This window comes from Pelophylax lessonae (genome assembly GCF_965119305.1).
Source record: "Pelophylax lessonae genome assembly, chromosome: 5".
NCBI classification, from domain to species: Eukaryota; Metazoa; Chordata; class Amphibia; order Anura; family Ranidae; genus Pelophylax; species Pelophylax lessonae.
Window position 1 is genome coordinate 338,394,965 of NC_138772.1, and position 14,790 is coordinate 338,409,754.

General features: G+C 45.4%; 1 protein-coding gene across 1 annotated transcript in view; it reads right to left on the reverse strand.

Moving 5' to 3' along the window:
• The window catches only part of RANBP9 (RAN binding protein 9), a 136,258-nt gene that overhangs the window by 14,068 nt on the left and 107,400 nt on the right, over positions 1-14,790 (reverse strand). The window contains exon 10 of the mRNA XM_082258188.1: positions 3,694-3,841. Within this exon, the coding sequence (XP_082114314.1) occupies positions 3,694-3,841 (148 nt within the window). The remainder of the gene's footprint in view (positions 1-3,693; positions 3,842-14,790) is intronic.

The following is a 14,790-nucleotide window of genomic DNA, read 5'->3' on the forward strand; positions in this document are numbered from 1 at the left end:
ATGGATGTGGATGTCTGTTAACATCCACCTATCAAACTCACATGGAGCTTCCAATCAGGTCCCCCTATAAAACTGGCATGCAAATAGACTGGACTGCCAATTGGAGTGAAGGTGCCTCGGTAGGGTATGATACATGAGAAAGTCTCTTTAACGGATCCCCAAACATCAGTAGAAACTTGATAGGGGGTACCAATTCTTCCACACTCTTAACAAAACTAAACTTAAAAAAATACTCAAGTATAGCCTGGTGTGTGCCAGATTATCTGAAATACCCCAAAATGTCTGTAATTTTAAGACCAGTACCTTCAAAGTCAGTGCTTTCCAACCTTTCAGACCACTAAACTTACAATTTAGATTCCCGCAGACCACTCACATGAATTTTACATGCCTTATACACACAATGCTTTAACTCTCTGCCCTCATCCCCCTGGATCACACTGCTGCCTTACACACAATGTTCAGGCTCTCTGCCCCCCGTACTCTACATCACACTGCTGCCTTACACAGACTCTCCTCCTTATCCAGCTATATGCTCAAGCTCCGTGCTCCCTCCCACAGTCTGATTAGCGCTGCCATTGGAAGTTCCCTCCTTCACTTCACACTCTCTGCACTACTCTGCACCTCCCTCTGTGTTCACATGAGCCACAACTACAGAGGAGGCATTGGGTATCAATGTGGGTTGACAGTATTGACTGTCAGCGCAAATTAAAGCCACTGGAAACAACATTGGGCACTATACATCCGCCACAATGTTGATTTGCAGTAGAACCCCTGGGGACCACCAAAATGTTCTCATAGACCATCAGTGGTCAATGGACCACTAGTTGGCAACCGCTGCTCTAAGTAGAGTAGTTATGACATTTAAATACATATTATTATGCAATATACTATTATGGCCCAAGTTTAATAGACACATTGAAAACTGCTAAAGCCCTAATGAAGGAGAAGTGTTTATCCCCTGAAACTTGCTGGATGCCTTCAATTTTCCTTTTGTCAATTACAGAATCAAAACGATATTTGTGAGCTCTTAATATGGCTTGACAATTCTGGATTAACTACATTTAGACTTCTGAATTTGAGTGACCCGTATCCCTTCCAGGACACTGACAGATAAGATGAAGACCCTAACACAATCAAACATGGGTCTACATTCTGGTAGGGGGGCAATCTTTTTTTTTTTTGCCAAAATGAGGTTAGCTGTAAAAATATGAAAATACACAAACTATTGGGTTGGGGGTTTGGGGTGAGTATATATTTTAGAAGATTTTTAGGGCTAGAATACAAGAAGCCAACTTCACTTTTTCAGTACCGTATGTAACACAACACAAGTAAAGGAAATATTACATCAAAAGAACCTCAAAGTCATTTTAAGCTTTCAATTGCAAACTAGGAAAAGTGTGACTATTATGAGCATAGGAGGCATCATGATTGCCAGAATTCAATATATGAACAACTAATTAACAGAGTACTGAAGAGCTCTTGCGTTTAGCCTATTCTACCATTAGAGGAGGCTGCAAATGCATTATTGATTAAAAGTCAAGATATCAGGTCTCTTGAATGAATCACTTACTGCGTTTTATTTTCCACAATCAGTCTTTTTTTATCACAAATATATGTTTATTGAGTTTTGGCAATAAACTGGTACAGACAATGACGTATAAATTGTAACAAGGTACATATATCAGCAAGTAAATAGCATTACACTGTGTAAGGGACGTCATCGGATATTAGTTCAACAGAAAAACAGAAACAAGTCGTATATAATACACCATAAAATCAACAGAATATATATCTGCTAGTGAAGGGACAGCCGGGTGCAACTAGAGTGTACCAAAGATGGGAATGGCAAGATTGAGGAAACGGGGGGGAGAGAGACAACATAGTGGCTAGGGAAGAATAGGGAATGCAGAGCTTCCATGGCAGGAACTAGTCTATGAGCCAATAGGAATAAAAGGTGTCTGGGGGTTCCCATCTCAAACTAGCAAAAAACACTCCCCTAAAGGAAATATAGTCTATGTTTATCTATTCTCATTTGCTCATATATGTAGGTCCTCCTTTTGCCACACAATGGTTGTGCTCCTTCTCACAGTGCAGGTCTACAGGTAATACATAGAAAGGCAAAGCATATGCACTGAGCCAATAAGAGCCAGTTTTAATTGCAGTTTTCTTTATACTAACAAAAAAAAAAAAAAAAAAAAGGCAATTCTACTTTATCCATTAAACCCAGATTTTTAGAAAAGGTCAAAAAGGCTGTAGCCTAGGGCAATGACATTTCAAAGCTGAGGCTCAGCTTTTTTTTTTTTTTTTTCTCTACGGCTTTAGTTGCATTTTTTTTTAGCTGTAATAAAAGTATGTCCCAAGTCATGAAGGCTCCTGGATTCTGTAGAAATCCTCACTGCAGGGATGTCCTTCCTCTTCCTGGCTCTGAACTTCTGGAGCTGTAAGGGTTAACTTTGTCGGGTCTCCAGGCTGAGATGAACAAAAGATGACCCACGGGGACCCAAAGCCCCTCCTGCTCTCCCATTCACTGAGTTATTTCATAGATTACACTAAAAGTAACATGATCTGTGAATGGGGAGAGGATCCAGTGACCCATCGGACTCTATCCCTCTAAGAGATCATGCTACGGGAATCAATGAAAAACTTTTCTAAATGAAGAGGGGCAGGTCCCATGTACTGCTGTTGTCCATCTGTACTGTGGTTATGCCTGAAGACCCAAAGCTATTAACCACTGCAGAAACAGAAGTTCAGAGCCAGGAAGAGGACCTGCATCCCTGCAGTGAAGATTTCAACAGGATCCAATAGCCTGCTCAACATGGGAAGCAAGTAATGTGACTAAAGCTGCAGGGAAAAAAAAATACCTCCTCTTCCTGGGTCCCTTGTTGCTGCTCCTGGCCCCTACCTCCTATTGAGTGCCCCCACAGTAAGCAGCTTGTTATGGGGGGCACCTGAGCCAAGCTGCCACTCTGTGTGCCTATTCAGACATGGAGCTTCCAATTGACCCCGCGCCCCCCTCTCTCCTGATTGGCTCACTGACTTTGATTGGCAGCTGCGGGAGCCAATGGTGCCGCGACTGTATCTCAGCCAATCAGGAAGGAGAGTCCCAGGAGGCCGAGGGACTCGTGGACGTCGCTGGACAGAGAGGGGGCACAGGTAAGTATTAGGGGTGCTGGGGTGGCTGCTACACACAGAATGCTTTCTATCCTAAGGCATAGAATGCATTAAGATAAAACACTTTCCTGACTTTACAACTCCTTTAAGAAAGAGTGGTGGGGAGCTGCTTGTTACCATAATCCATTTTATGGGTAGGAAAGCATAAAAAGGTCACATTTTCTTTCATTTTCATGTGCTAATTATCTATTAAAAACAAACCTGGAGGAAAATGGGCAAGCAAAAAAGTGGCAGTGGGGGGTGGGGGTGGTAATAACTGAAATCAGGCCTGTTTAATGCAGGGGATGTCAGCTTAGTATTTGCCTGTGTGCCTTTTATATTCCAAAGTGCTCTACAACAGCCTTTTCCATAAAATGCATTACCGGGACTGCACAGAAGCATGAATGAAATGTATGCCTTGCAAGCCGATATTCTGTGTCACACAACAGGCTGCTTTGCTGGAGCAGCACAAACTAAACCTGACAGTTGTCAGAAAATTTGTGTTATCAAGCAGACCATTCATTCACAGTGGGGAATCCTTACCTAGGATAGCTGTTGATTTGCTGTGACATTGTCATGTTTATACTGTTAAGCTCTGTTACATTAAGGCTGGAAGGCTGGTGTTTACTACGACTGTGGGACTGGTGAGCTTTGTTGGATATAACACCATTACTGCAGTTGCTATCTGATCCTAAAAAGAGAAAAGTAAAAGACATTTACTGTAAGAAAACTATCAAATACCTAATTATTTACATAATACAATACAATACAAGAGATTGGTTATACACAGATTACATGCATATTTTAAAACTGGTTGTGAAATAGAAAAATAAATTACAATGTATACAACATATAAAAATAGTGTACAATGTTAAATTGTATGTTTATTTATTTGCTTTTACATTTTACAGATAGAGTGCGACAGCAAACGAGGGCTGCTTGTCATCTCCCTCCCTCCAAATTTTTTATTTTTTTTCTTACGGCAGCAGTGATTTAGTCATACCCAAAAAGGAATGCATAATGCAATGTGGATGTCTGCAACAGATAAAGTTGCATCCCACAAAATTGCAATTAAAAGTGAATGTAAACCCCTTACATATATCCAGTGAAGTGAACAGCCTTAGATTATACAAAGAGATGAAACAAGTCCCCCTACATAAGTTTTACATGTATATCTGCTGTCTTCAGCTCGCTATATTCTTTAGAAAGTGCAAATCTTGTTAGAAATTTTTCTTCCCGTTTCAGCACTGGGAAGGGAGCCTAGGCATACACTGTGTGTGAGCTGATTGGAGGAAAGGCACACACCCCCCTCCACATAGGCAGAGGAAATGAAGAAACTTGCAGAGCTGTGATGTGAATAGACCAGCTCTTTGCTTATCTGTCCGAAGTCCCTTCCAAAATACAAATTTCCAGCTGCTTTTATCTAATGTGTTGGAGAGCTTGTCAGAATATCATGCTGATAACAGAGGAATGGAGCAGCAGAAAGACACGGGACCTAGGGCTTTGTAGAGAGATGGGTAATCACCACAGATATGTGCGCCCAGGTCAGATTTATTGAATGAGGTTTACATTCACTTTCAAGCTGATGTCCATGTTTCCTGACACTTTGAATAGTTTGTTTGGACCGAGCTGGTCCAAAATAAACTATTTCTTTCAAGTGCTGCACTGGCTCTAAGCACTGTATGTACTGCATGTAACTTCGGCTACAAGCAGTACACGGTGCTGGGTTCCGGCTGTGTGACAGAAACTTTCTGTTTCACACCTGGAACAAAACAGAGTCTGGCTGAGTAGCGCTCAGCCATTCATAGGCAGCTTTGTATTCTTTAAAGGAATACCAAGCTTTCTCTGATTCAACCAGAGGAAGCTTTGTATTCATCAGAAAGATGTGTGATCTGTCCTAACTGCCAAACATGTGTAATGTTATTCAGACAACTAGGCCTGCAAGATAATATAGCTAGGTCCCTCACCTCACTTTTCTCCTTTGGAGTTGGGCATAACAGGTTGGCAAACAACCCACTCCCAGCCTGCTGAGAGAACAATAATAGAATATCAACACACTGCTAAGGTCCTTATTCTGTTCACTCTGCTCTTTCCTCCAGTCAGAAAGCTCCAATGTTAGATTGTCTGCACAATGCAATGCAGTGGAGCCAGATTAGTACCCAGTGCTGCTCCTCCACCTTCTTCTAGTCACAAACCTGGCAGACTCATATACTTATAAACTGGTTGAATGTATTTTTAGGTGCAGCTAGTATAAGTAATTTAGAGCTGTTCTGAATGGTTCACTTTTATATTATATCTGCCAGAAGTTCATCTTTAATGCTAAAGGGTACATGCAAACATCATATTAGGTTTAGTTATACAGTGTTTGCAATGCTAGGAGTTAACAGAGAAAATAAAAATAGGCATCTTGCCTCATGCAAAGGTTGATCAATGACAAATTGGGAATAAGCCAATCCAATCTGTTACTAAAGCCTACTATATATCATCAGAAAATTGGACGAAAAATACAGCTCAGGAATCGATCGTACGATAATCTGATCGTCAGTACACATGCAAATCACGACAGTTCATCCAAAATTATCCAAAGGGACAAACATGAAAAATTTTCTTGTACAATACCAGAACAAACATTTTTTGTTTATTCAGTACAGTATGGGTCTGGAAACAACTAAACTTGGAAGACCAAGACCACCCATGCTAAGAAAGGAAAGAATTCATTACAATACAACACATTACATACTTTCTGAAGTTGTATTCTATCGAAGGGAGAGAATAGCGAATACCAACAAACACAAAACATGGCTCCCCAACCACATAATAATTGATAAGCACTTTGCTATAGAGGAGAAATGGGGAGAGGGGACCCTCCCAAATCCATCAACCCCCGCAAAAAATATGGAAAAGGGCAGGTAAAGCCAGAAAGAAAGGGGGGAAACGATAAATAAGGAAAAAAAGATTAAGAAAAGAAAGAAGAAAAAAAAAAGAAAGAGAAAAGAAAAAAATCGGGATCGCCACTTCGTCCACACCCCCAGCAACCATCAGTGTACCTCATTATTAAGAAGTCTGAAGATACTGAATCCTAAGTATTCCAGACTCTTTCAAACCAGACAACAGTGTCTTGAAGTGTGCTGACCAATTTTTCATTAATCATAATCCAGGTAAGTTTATGCTTCTTTACCGCCAGCTCAACCACAGGTTTCTTCCAGGCAGTGGCAATTGCATTTTTAGCCACTAGAAACATTAAATAGATTAGAGTCTGCAAATGTATGGGTATCCTCTCCACAGGTTCAATAAGTAGAGCTGTTTTGGGGTCCTTGACAACATTCACCATGGTCACAGAGTATATTAAATTATGGGCTTTGAATCAGAATTTGCCAAACCTTACCACATGACCACCATGTGTGGAAAATTTAACCCACCTGCCCTCGAAAATAAAGGGCCAAAGAGTGTGAGCACATTCGGTGCAAGCGCTCAGGCACCAAGTACCAATCTTAAAACCTGCCCCTACCAGGGAGATGTTCAGTCTGCATAGACCAGTCCCTGTATTCCTCCTCTAAAATTTCAATCCCAAATCCTTTTCCCAGGCCAGCATATAAGGCAGTTTACAGGAGGAGTTAACAAAAAGTTTAGCTGAGAGACACCGCCCCTCTGGTGCTCACCGCGATAACAACGGTTTTCAAAGGCTGTGTAAGTCGTATTGTCAGGCGTGAGTCTGCAAACAGACCTAAGAAAATGTATTACTTGCTGTAAGCCACAGAAGACAGTAACTCAAAGTGTTGGACAAAAAAAACGAAACAGGACGCAATCTTTTGAGATCTAGGAAGTGTCCAATATGATACAGGGCCTTGTCGAGCCACCATTGGAACTCCCGGAATCATAGACCGGGTGGAAAGTTGGGTTATGAAAAACAGGTGCGCCGGGGGCATGGGGGGACCTAAGTAGCGCGAATTTCAACAGCGTGTTCCCTAAATGCAATGAGTGGGATACTGTAGGACAGAGAATTGTCCACCTGCACCTAGCTGAAATCCACATCAAAAGGTCGATGGTAATCAAGAGGTCAGCATCACCCAGTCAGGTCTGTATGATTTGAAATCGCTGTGTGATCTGGGCCGCATGGTAATATCCAGTGCCGGGACAAAGGTCACCTAGAGCACAGGGTGAACATGCCAAACTGCACCCCTCCCAAAGATGTACGAGCATTATCTCCCCCCCCCCCCCACACACACACACAAAAGCACTAACCTGCATGCTTACCCCCAAGCATAAATTCCCCCTCTACCAAGTAAAAATCTGCCCCTCTGCTAAAATCCCCCCCCCCCATCAGCACAATCCCCCCAAAATAAAAATTCACCCTTTCTTGACAAGTCCTCTACTCCTAAAATTTCCCCTCCTAGAACAATACTCAGTCACCCCCCCAAAATTACCCCTTCCAACACAAATCCCCCTCCCCCCCACATCTCCTTGTGGTGCCCTCTCACCTCACTATACCACATAGCCCAGGGCAGCCGCTCCTCCTGCCCATCCCTCGTCCTAGCCCTGGCAATCTCTCCTAAGATCTGGAACACCCAAGCCACCAACCTCTCGAGTCCTATAAAGTGAACGCCGCAATAGTCTATGGCCTGAGGGTTCCAAATAAAATGTAAAAGTTGATTCTGGAACCGCCGTAGATCGGCAGTCGGGACTGCCACAGGTAAAGTACGTAAATAATAGAATTTTGACTAACCGAGAAATCAATTTCTCTGATGTTTATTGACGGACACAGCTCCTGATATTCCTAACCATTGGGTTTTACTGCCCCTACAGGAGTAGGACACTAGACAGCGGAAAAAAAAAAAAGTCTGGCTACGCCCATGGGCAGTCCCAGGGGGGGTAAAATCCCCCTCTCCGCTATAGGCACTCAGTTTAGTTACAAGCAGTGTCAGGAGAATTACAACTCCATTGAGGGGTGGGTGCTGTGTCCGTCAATGAACATTAGAGAAATGGATTTTATGGCAAGTCAAAAATCCCATTTTCTCTTCCATTCATTGACGGACACCGCTCCTGATATTCTTAACCATTGGGACGTCCCAAAGCAGTGTAAAACATGAGGGATGGGAACAGCGAAAAAAAAAATTCCAAAAGGCAAAACTATAGCCAACCAGGTAAACAGGAGTTCAGCCAAACCAACTGGAGCCCACCTAAAAAACGTGCACCGATGACCAGTTGGCCGCCTTGCAAACCTGCGTCACTGACTCCTGATGACGGAAAGCCCAGAAGGCATTAGGCGCCCTAGTAGAGTGTGCCTTGACAGGGAAAGGAGGAACCTGACCCCTGATGGAATAGGCCTGAATCACCATCTGCCTGATCCATCTGGAAATGGTCGCAGAGGAAGCGAACAACCCTTTACGAGGTCCATCCGTAAGCACAAATAGAGAGAGTCTGACTTCCTGAAAGACTCCATAGCTGCAAAGTACATCCTAATTGCCGGGACCACATGCAAGGTATGCAAGGCAGATTCTTTCAGGTGTTTAGGCCTGGGACACAGGGAAGGCATAACAATGTCTTCATTCACAAGAAAAACAGACAAACTTTGGAAGGAACAACAGACCGGGGCGAAGAACCACCTTATCCCTGTGAATCCCCAGGTAAGGTGAACAACAGGATAATGCCACCAGTTCCGACACCCTGCGCGCAGAGGTGATAGCAACCAAAAAGGCCACCATCTGGTACAGCGTAAGCAGGAGAATCTCCTGGGGGGGTTCTCAAAGGAAGGCTTCTGAAAAACCGAAAGCACCAAATTGAGATCCCAAGTCGGCAACGAAGCCTGCACAGGAGGAATCAGTGTCGGACACCGTGAAGAAAGGTACGCACCAGGCAGTGTGTGGCCAAAGGTCATTGGAAGAAGACCGCCAATGCCAACACCTGGCCTTTGATGGTACTCAAGGCCAATTTCTGTTCAACCCCCCCGTTGAAGGAAGGTCAAGATCCGAGCCAACGAGAAAGAGCGAGGATGAATCCCAAGAGACTCACACCACGCAATGTATGATGGTAGATCTTCCTAGAAGTATATTTCCTAGCTTTTACCAGGGTAGGAATCACTGACTCAGATAAACTCCTATCCTTCAGCACCTGGCGCTTAGCAGCCAAGCCATCAAGACCAGCGACTGTAAAGCAGGATGGAAGATCGGTTCTTGGTACAGCAGATCCTCCCTGAGAGGAAGCTTCCAAGGAACGTCGGCGACCTGCCACACCAGATCGCCGTACCAAGCCCGGCGAGGCCAGTACGGAACCACTAAGATGACCGGAATCCCTTCTGCCTCGATCCTGCAGAGAAGTCTTGGCAGAAACTTGAGAGAAGGGAAGGCGTAAATCAGACGATAATGACCCCACAGGGCCACCAGCGCTTCTGTGGCATCCGCCAGAGGATCCTTTGACCGAATCACAAACCTCTGCACCTTTCTGCCTAGCCGAGACACCAACAGATCCACCTCGGGGGTGCCCCACGGAAGAGGCAGTTAATGAAACACCTTTGCATGAAGGGACCACTCCCCTTGGTCCAACATTTTCCAACCCGGAAAAGTGTACGGTGGAGAGGGCTGAAACTAACCGTTCTGCCCACCTTAGAATGTCGGCTACCTCCAGAGCCACCAGGACACTTCTTGTTCCCCCTTGGTGATTGACATAAGCCACGGTCGTGGCATTGTTGGAATGAATGCGCACTGGGCAACCCTGGAGGCGATCCATCCAATGATCCAGACAAGGTCTGATCGCTTTGATTTCCAAGACATTGATCAGCAGTCTGGACTCTTCCAGCGTCCAGATCCTCTAAGAAAAATGCTTGCCAAGGAGGCCCCTGTGGTGACCACTGTCTAATACAAGGGGAGGAAGGATTTGCCCAGCCAAAGTGCCAGAGAACGAAGCCACCATATACAGTGGGTACGGAAAGTATTCAGACCCCCTTAAATTTTTCACTCTTTGTTATATTGCAACCATTTGCTAAAATCATTTAAATTCATTCTTCTTCCTCATGAATGTACACATAGCACCCCATACTGACAGAAAAACACAGAATTGTTGACATTGTTGCAGATTTATTAAAAAAGAAAAACTGAAATATCACATGGTCCTAAGTATTCAGACCCTTTGCTGTGACACTCATATTTAACTCAGGTGCTTTCCATTTCTTCTGATCATCCTTGAGATGGTTCTACACCTTCATTTGAGTCCAGCTGTGTTTGATTATACTGATTGGACTTGATTAGGAAAGCCACACACCTGTCTATATAAGACCTTCCAGATCACAATGCATGTCAGAGCAAATGAGAATCATGAAGTCAAAGGAACTGCCTGAAGAGCTCAGAGACAGAATTGTGGCAAGGCACAGATCTGGCCAAGGTTACAAAAAGAATTCTGCTGCACTTAAGGTTCCTAAGAGCACAGTGGCATCCATAATCCTCAAATGGAAGACGTTTGGGACGACCAGAACCCTTCCTAGAGCTGGCCGTCCGGCCAAACTGAGCTATCGGGGGAGAAGAGCCTTGGTGAGAGAGGTAAAGAAGAATCCAAAGATCACTGTGGCTGAGCTCCAGAGATGCAGTCAGGAGATGGGAGAAAGTTGTAGAAAGTCAACCATCACTGCAGCCCTCCACCAGTTGGGGCTTTATGGCAGAGTGGCCCGACGGAAGCCTCTCCTCAGTGTAAGACACATGAAAGCCCGCATGGAGTTTGCTAAAAAACACCTGAAGGATTCTCTGGTCTGATGAGACCAAAATAGAACTTTTTGGCCTTAATTCTAAGCGGTATGTGTGGAGAAAACCAGGCACTGCTCATCACCTGTCCAATACAGTCCCAACAGTGAAGCATGGTGGTGGCAGCATCATGCTGTGGGGGTGTTTTTCAGCTGCAGGGACAGGACGACTGGTTGCAATCGAGGGAAAGATGAATGCGGCCAAGTACAGGGATATCCTGGACAAAAACCTTCTCCAGAGTGCTCTGGACCTCAGACTGGGCCGAAGGTTTACCTTCCAACAAGACAATGACCCTAAGCACACAGCTAAAATAACGAAGGAGTGGCTTCACAACAACTCTGTGACTGTTCTTGAATGGCCCAGCCAGAGCCCTGACTTGAACCCAATTGAGCATCTCTGGAGAGACCTAAAAATGGCTGTCCACCAACGTTTACCATCCAACCTGACAGAACTGGAGAGGATCTGCAAGGAGGAATGGCAGAGGATCCCCAAATCCAGGTATGAAAGACTTGTTGCATCTTTCCCAAAAAGACTCCTGGCTGTATTAGATCAAAAGGGGGCTTCTAATAAATACTGAGCAAAGGGTCTGAATACTTAGGACCATGTGATATTTCAGTTTTTCTTTTTTAATAAATCTGCAACAATGTCAACAATTCTGTGTTTTTCTGTCAGTATGGGGTGCTATGTGTACATTCATGAGGAAGAAGAATGAACTTAAATGATTTTAGCAAATGGCTGCAATATAACAAAGAGTGAAAAATTTAAGGGGGTCTGAATACTTTCCGTACCCACTGTAAGGGACTCCTTCGTTCCCTGACTCAGCCGGATCTGATTGTCCAGAGACTGTGGAGTCTTGTCCCATTTGGTCAGAATCTCTCTGTAAAGGGACCTTGTATGGAACTGTGCCTCAAAGATAGACACCATCAGGCCCAGCACCCGCATGCAAGTCCAGGGGGGTGACCATCTGCTGGACAGCAGGAGACGAATTGCAGCCTCCAATTTCTGGAGTTTGTCCAGAGGAAGGAGCACTCTGGCTAAGGCTGAGTCCAGAGTCAGGCCCAGATAGTCCAGCTTCATTGACAGAACCAGCTGAACTCCCGCAGAGTTCGCATTGTGATCCCCAGGTTTTCCATCAGAGCAGAAGGAGACTCCGCTCGCAGAAAGAGATCGCCCATGTAGCCCAGTACCGCAATTCCCCGTCGGCGTAACAAGGCTAGCATCGGGGCTCACACTTTTGTGAAGACCCGAGGAGCAGAGGCGAGACCAAAGGGTAATGCCACAAACTGATAATGAAAACACCGGTGACAGGCACGTATTGGAATGTGACTTTGGAATGTGACATCCTTTATGTCGATAGAGACAAAGAAATCCCCATGACGCAGGGATGCCACCACCATTCGCATGGACTCCATTCTGAACTTCTGCACCCGCACAAAGTAGTTTCGCGCCTTGAGGTCCAGAATTGGATGCACTTTGCCTTCCTTCCTGGGAACTGTGAACAGGTTTGAGTAAAACCCCTGAAAACGTTCCGGAGTTGGAACCAGGACAATCATCCCTTGAAGTAACAGTTCTTGTACCGCCCAAAACAGGCCCTGCAAGCGGTCCAGCGACAGGGGCCCTGAGGAAGAGGCTAAGCCTCAAAACGCGTACCTTTTCAAACTGTTGAGGATGGTACATCTTCTGTTTCTGATGCTGACAGCAACTTATTATTTCGAATTGCACATACTATGAACTTGCTTGTGAGTATTTTTATTTCTTTCAATAAAACCCATTTGGAGGATAATGCGCTAGGCCGGTGCGCCCTTGTGTTTGTTTCTTGATTGCAGTGGTCCCATACTACCCTGGTCTTGTAGGGGCTGCAAGGCTGAAGCATCCAGGAGAAGCCAAGCGTAAGGTCTCTGGTAGCCACCTGTGTGTGGCTCGAGTTGGTCAGATCACCTTCTCAGAGCACAGGAGATAGGTGCATTGCACTATTTTTGTTTTGGAAGGAAAGAACCTTGCCGGGGTACAATAGCGAAACTTGATCTTGTAGCTGGACCGAATGACTTGGTGGACCCAATTGTCTTGCTCCAGGGCTCTCAGCTTGCCAGACCAGGTTCGTTTGGATCCTCCAGAGGAGGCCCTGAAAGGCTTTGAACCCTTGTCAGTCGACCCTGAGGGACGGAAAAAAACTTATGAGCAGAGAAGGAAGGCACATGTCTACGACGAGGTTCCTTGCCCTTGGTAGCCTGCGGAAGAAAAGTACTCTTCCCCCCTGTGAGACCTTTAATGATGTCATCCAGGGTAGCTCCAAACAGGCGATCTCCTTGAAAAGGAAGATCAGTCAAGGCCTTCTTAGAAGTCTGGTCTGCAGACCAGCACTAGAGTCAAAAGACACGCCGAAGGACCACTGCTGAAACAGAGAGTCGAGCCACTAGGGGAGCCGCATCCAAAGGGGCATCACAGATAAACTCCAACCCCTGGACCAGCTGGTCCGCCAGCTCGGCAAAGGCAGGGGGAAGCAGTTCTCCCTCTAGGTCAGAGCGTAAGAGCTTAGCCCACTCAGTCAGAGTTTGTGACACCAGAGCAATGGTGAACACCGGCCTCATTGCCGAACCAGCCAGAGTGTACATATTGCGGGCCACAGCCTCCGCCTCCCTGTCAGCCAAATCCTTAAAGGCTGGGGACTCTTCAACTGGAATCATGGTTGCCTCGTTTACTGTGGAAACCGGAGGGTCCACCACTGGTGGAACAGTCCACTTCTTAAGAAGGGACTCCTCAGAGGGATCCATCCACATGTTAAAATGGGTAGGGGACCTCAACTTGTCAATTATGGAGGAACAATGGCTAAAGGCCATCAGGCATAACTACAAATATACAAAATGCTCTAACCACTGGGAAACAGCACAGAGGTTGCACCAGAGGTGGTACTTTACAATATACATAATGGCCAAATTCCCAACAGCTTCCGACACTTGTTGGAAAGGTTGCCGTAATGTGGGAACACTGCTCCACATGACATGGTCGTGTCTCCACTCAGGTAGTTTCTGGCCAGCAATGGCTCTATTCATGCTTCTCTCAGACCGATCTATATGCAAATTCTCTATGCTGCCAGGGCAATATTAATGAGAAAATGAAAAACGTCCCCGAAGTAAGAGAGGTAATTAATCTAGTCAACGAGATATAAGTATTTGAGCATATATTGTCATCTAAGGATGGATGAATGGCAAAAACAGCCCTAGACTGGCTTCCCTGGTGCACATATTTTAAAAATGCTATACAACTATAACTTTTTTCCTCTCACAGTACCATAGGTACACTCCTTTATACTCTAAAGTTATTGTTGCAAAACCTATTGCTTTCCTCGCATGTATGACCTCAATTTATTTTACGGTTTAGTACGGGTTTTGATTAATATAAAAGAAAGTTATTTGATTCTGTATCACTGTTCTTTGATCTTGTTTTCTTTAATTTGTACACACTGTTCAAAACTCCAATAAGAACATAAAAAAAAAAAAAAGAAACACACAGGCTACAACAAAAATGGTGGCCCCGCGCAGCACTATGAGGCTTACAGGGACCCAGGAAGGACAGAACCATGCCGGACGGGGGGGGGGGGGGGGGGGCCCTGGCAGGAGCCCCCACCAGGTACAACCCCCCTCCGCACAGTCGATTGTCCGGTCGCCAGCGGTGCAACCCCCCGGCCCCCATGGCCAGCTAGCGCCCTGCCCCCACCCCAGGAGGTGGACTAGACCACCCAAACAGCCCCAGCATATGTGGAGGGGGATAGGATGGCGGACAATGGAAAGGGGGGTTGCCTGATGGGAAGGGGGGGGAACCTCGGGTCCGACTGTCCCAAGAAGGGGCCCACATCCACCCCAAAACCCTCCAGGGGGAGAAGGGGACAGCTACTCACCATAACAGGAACCAGGTG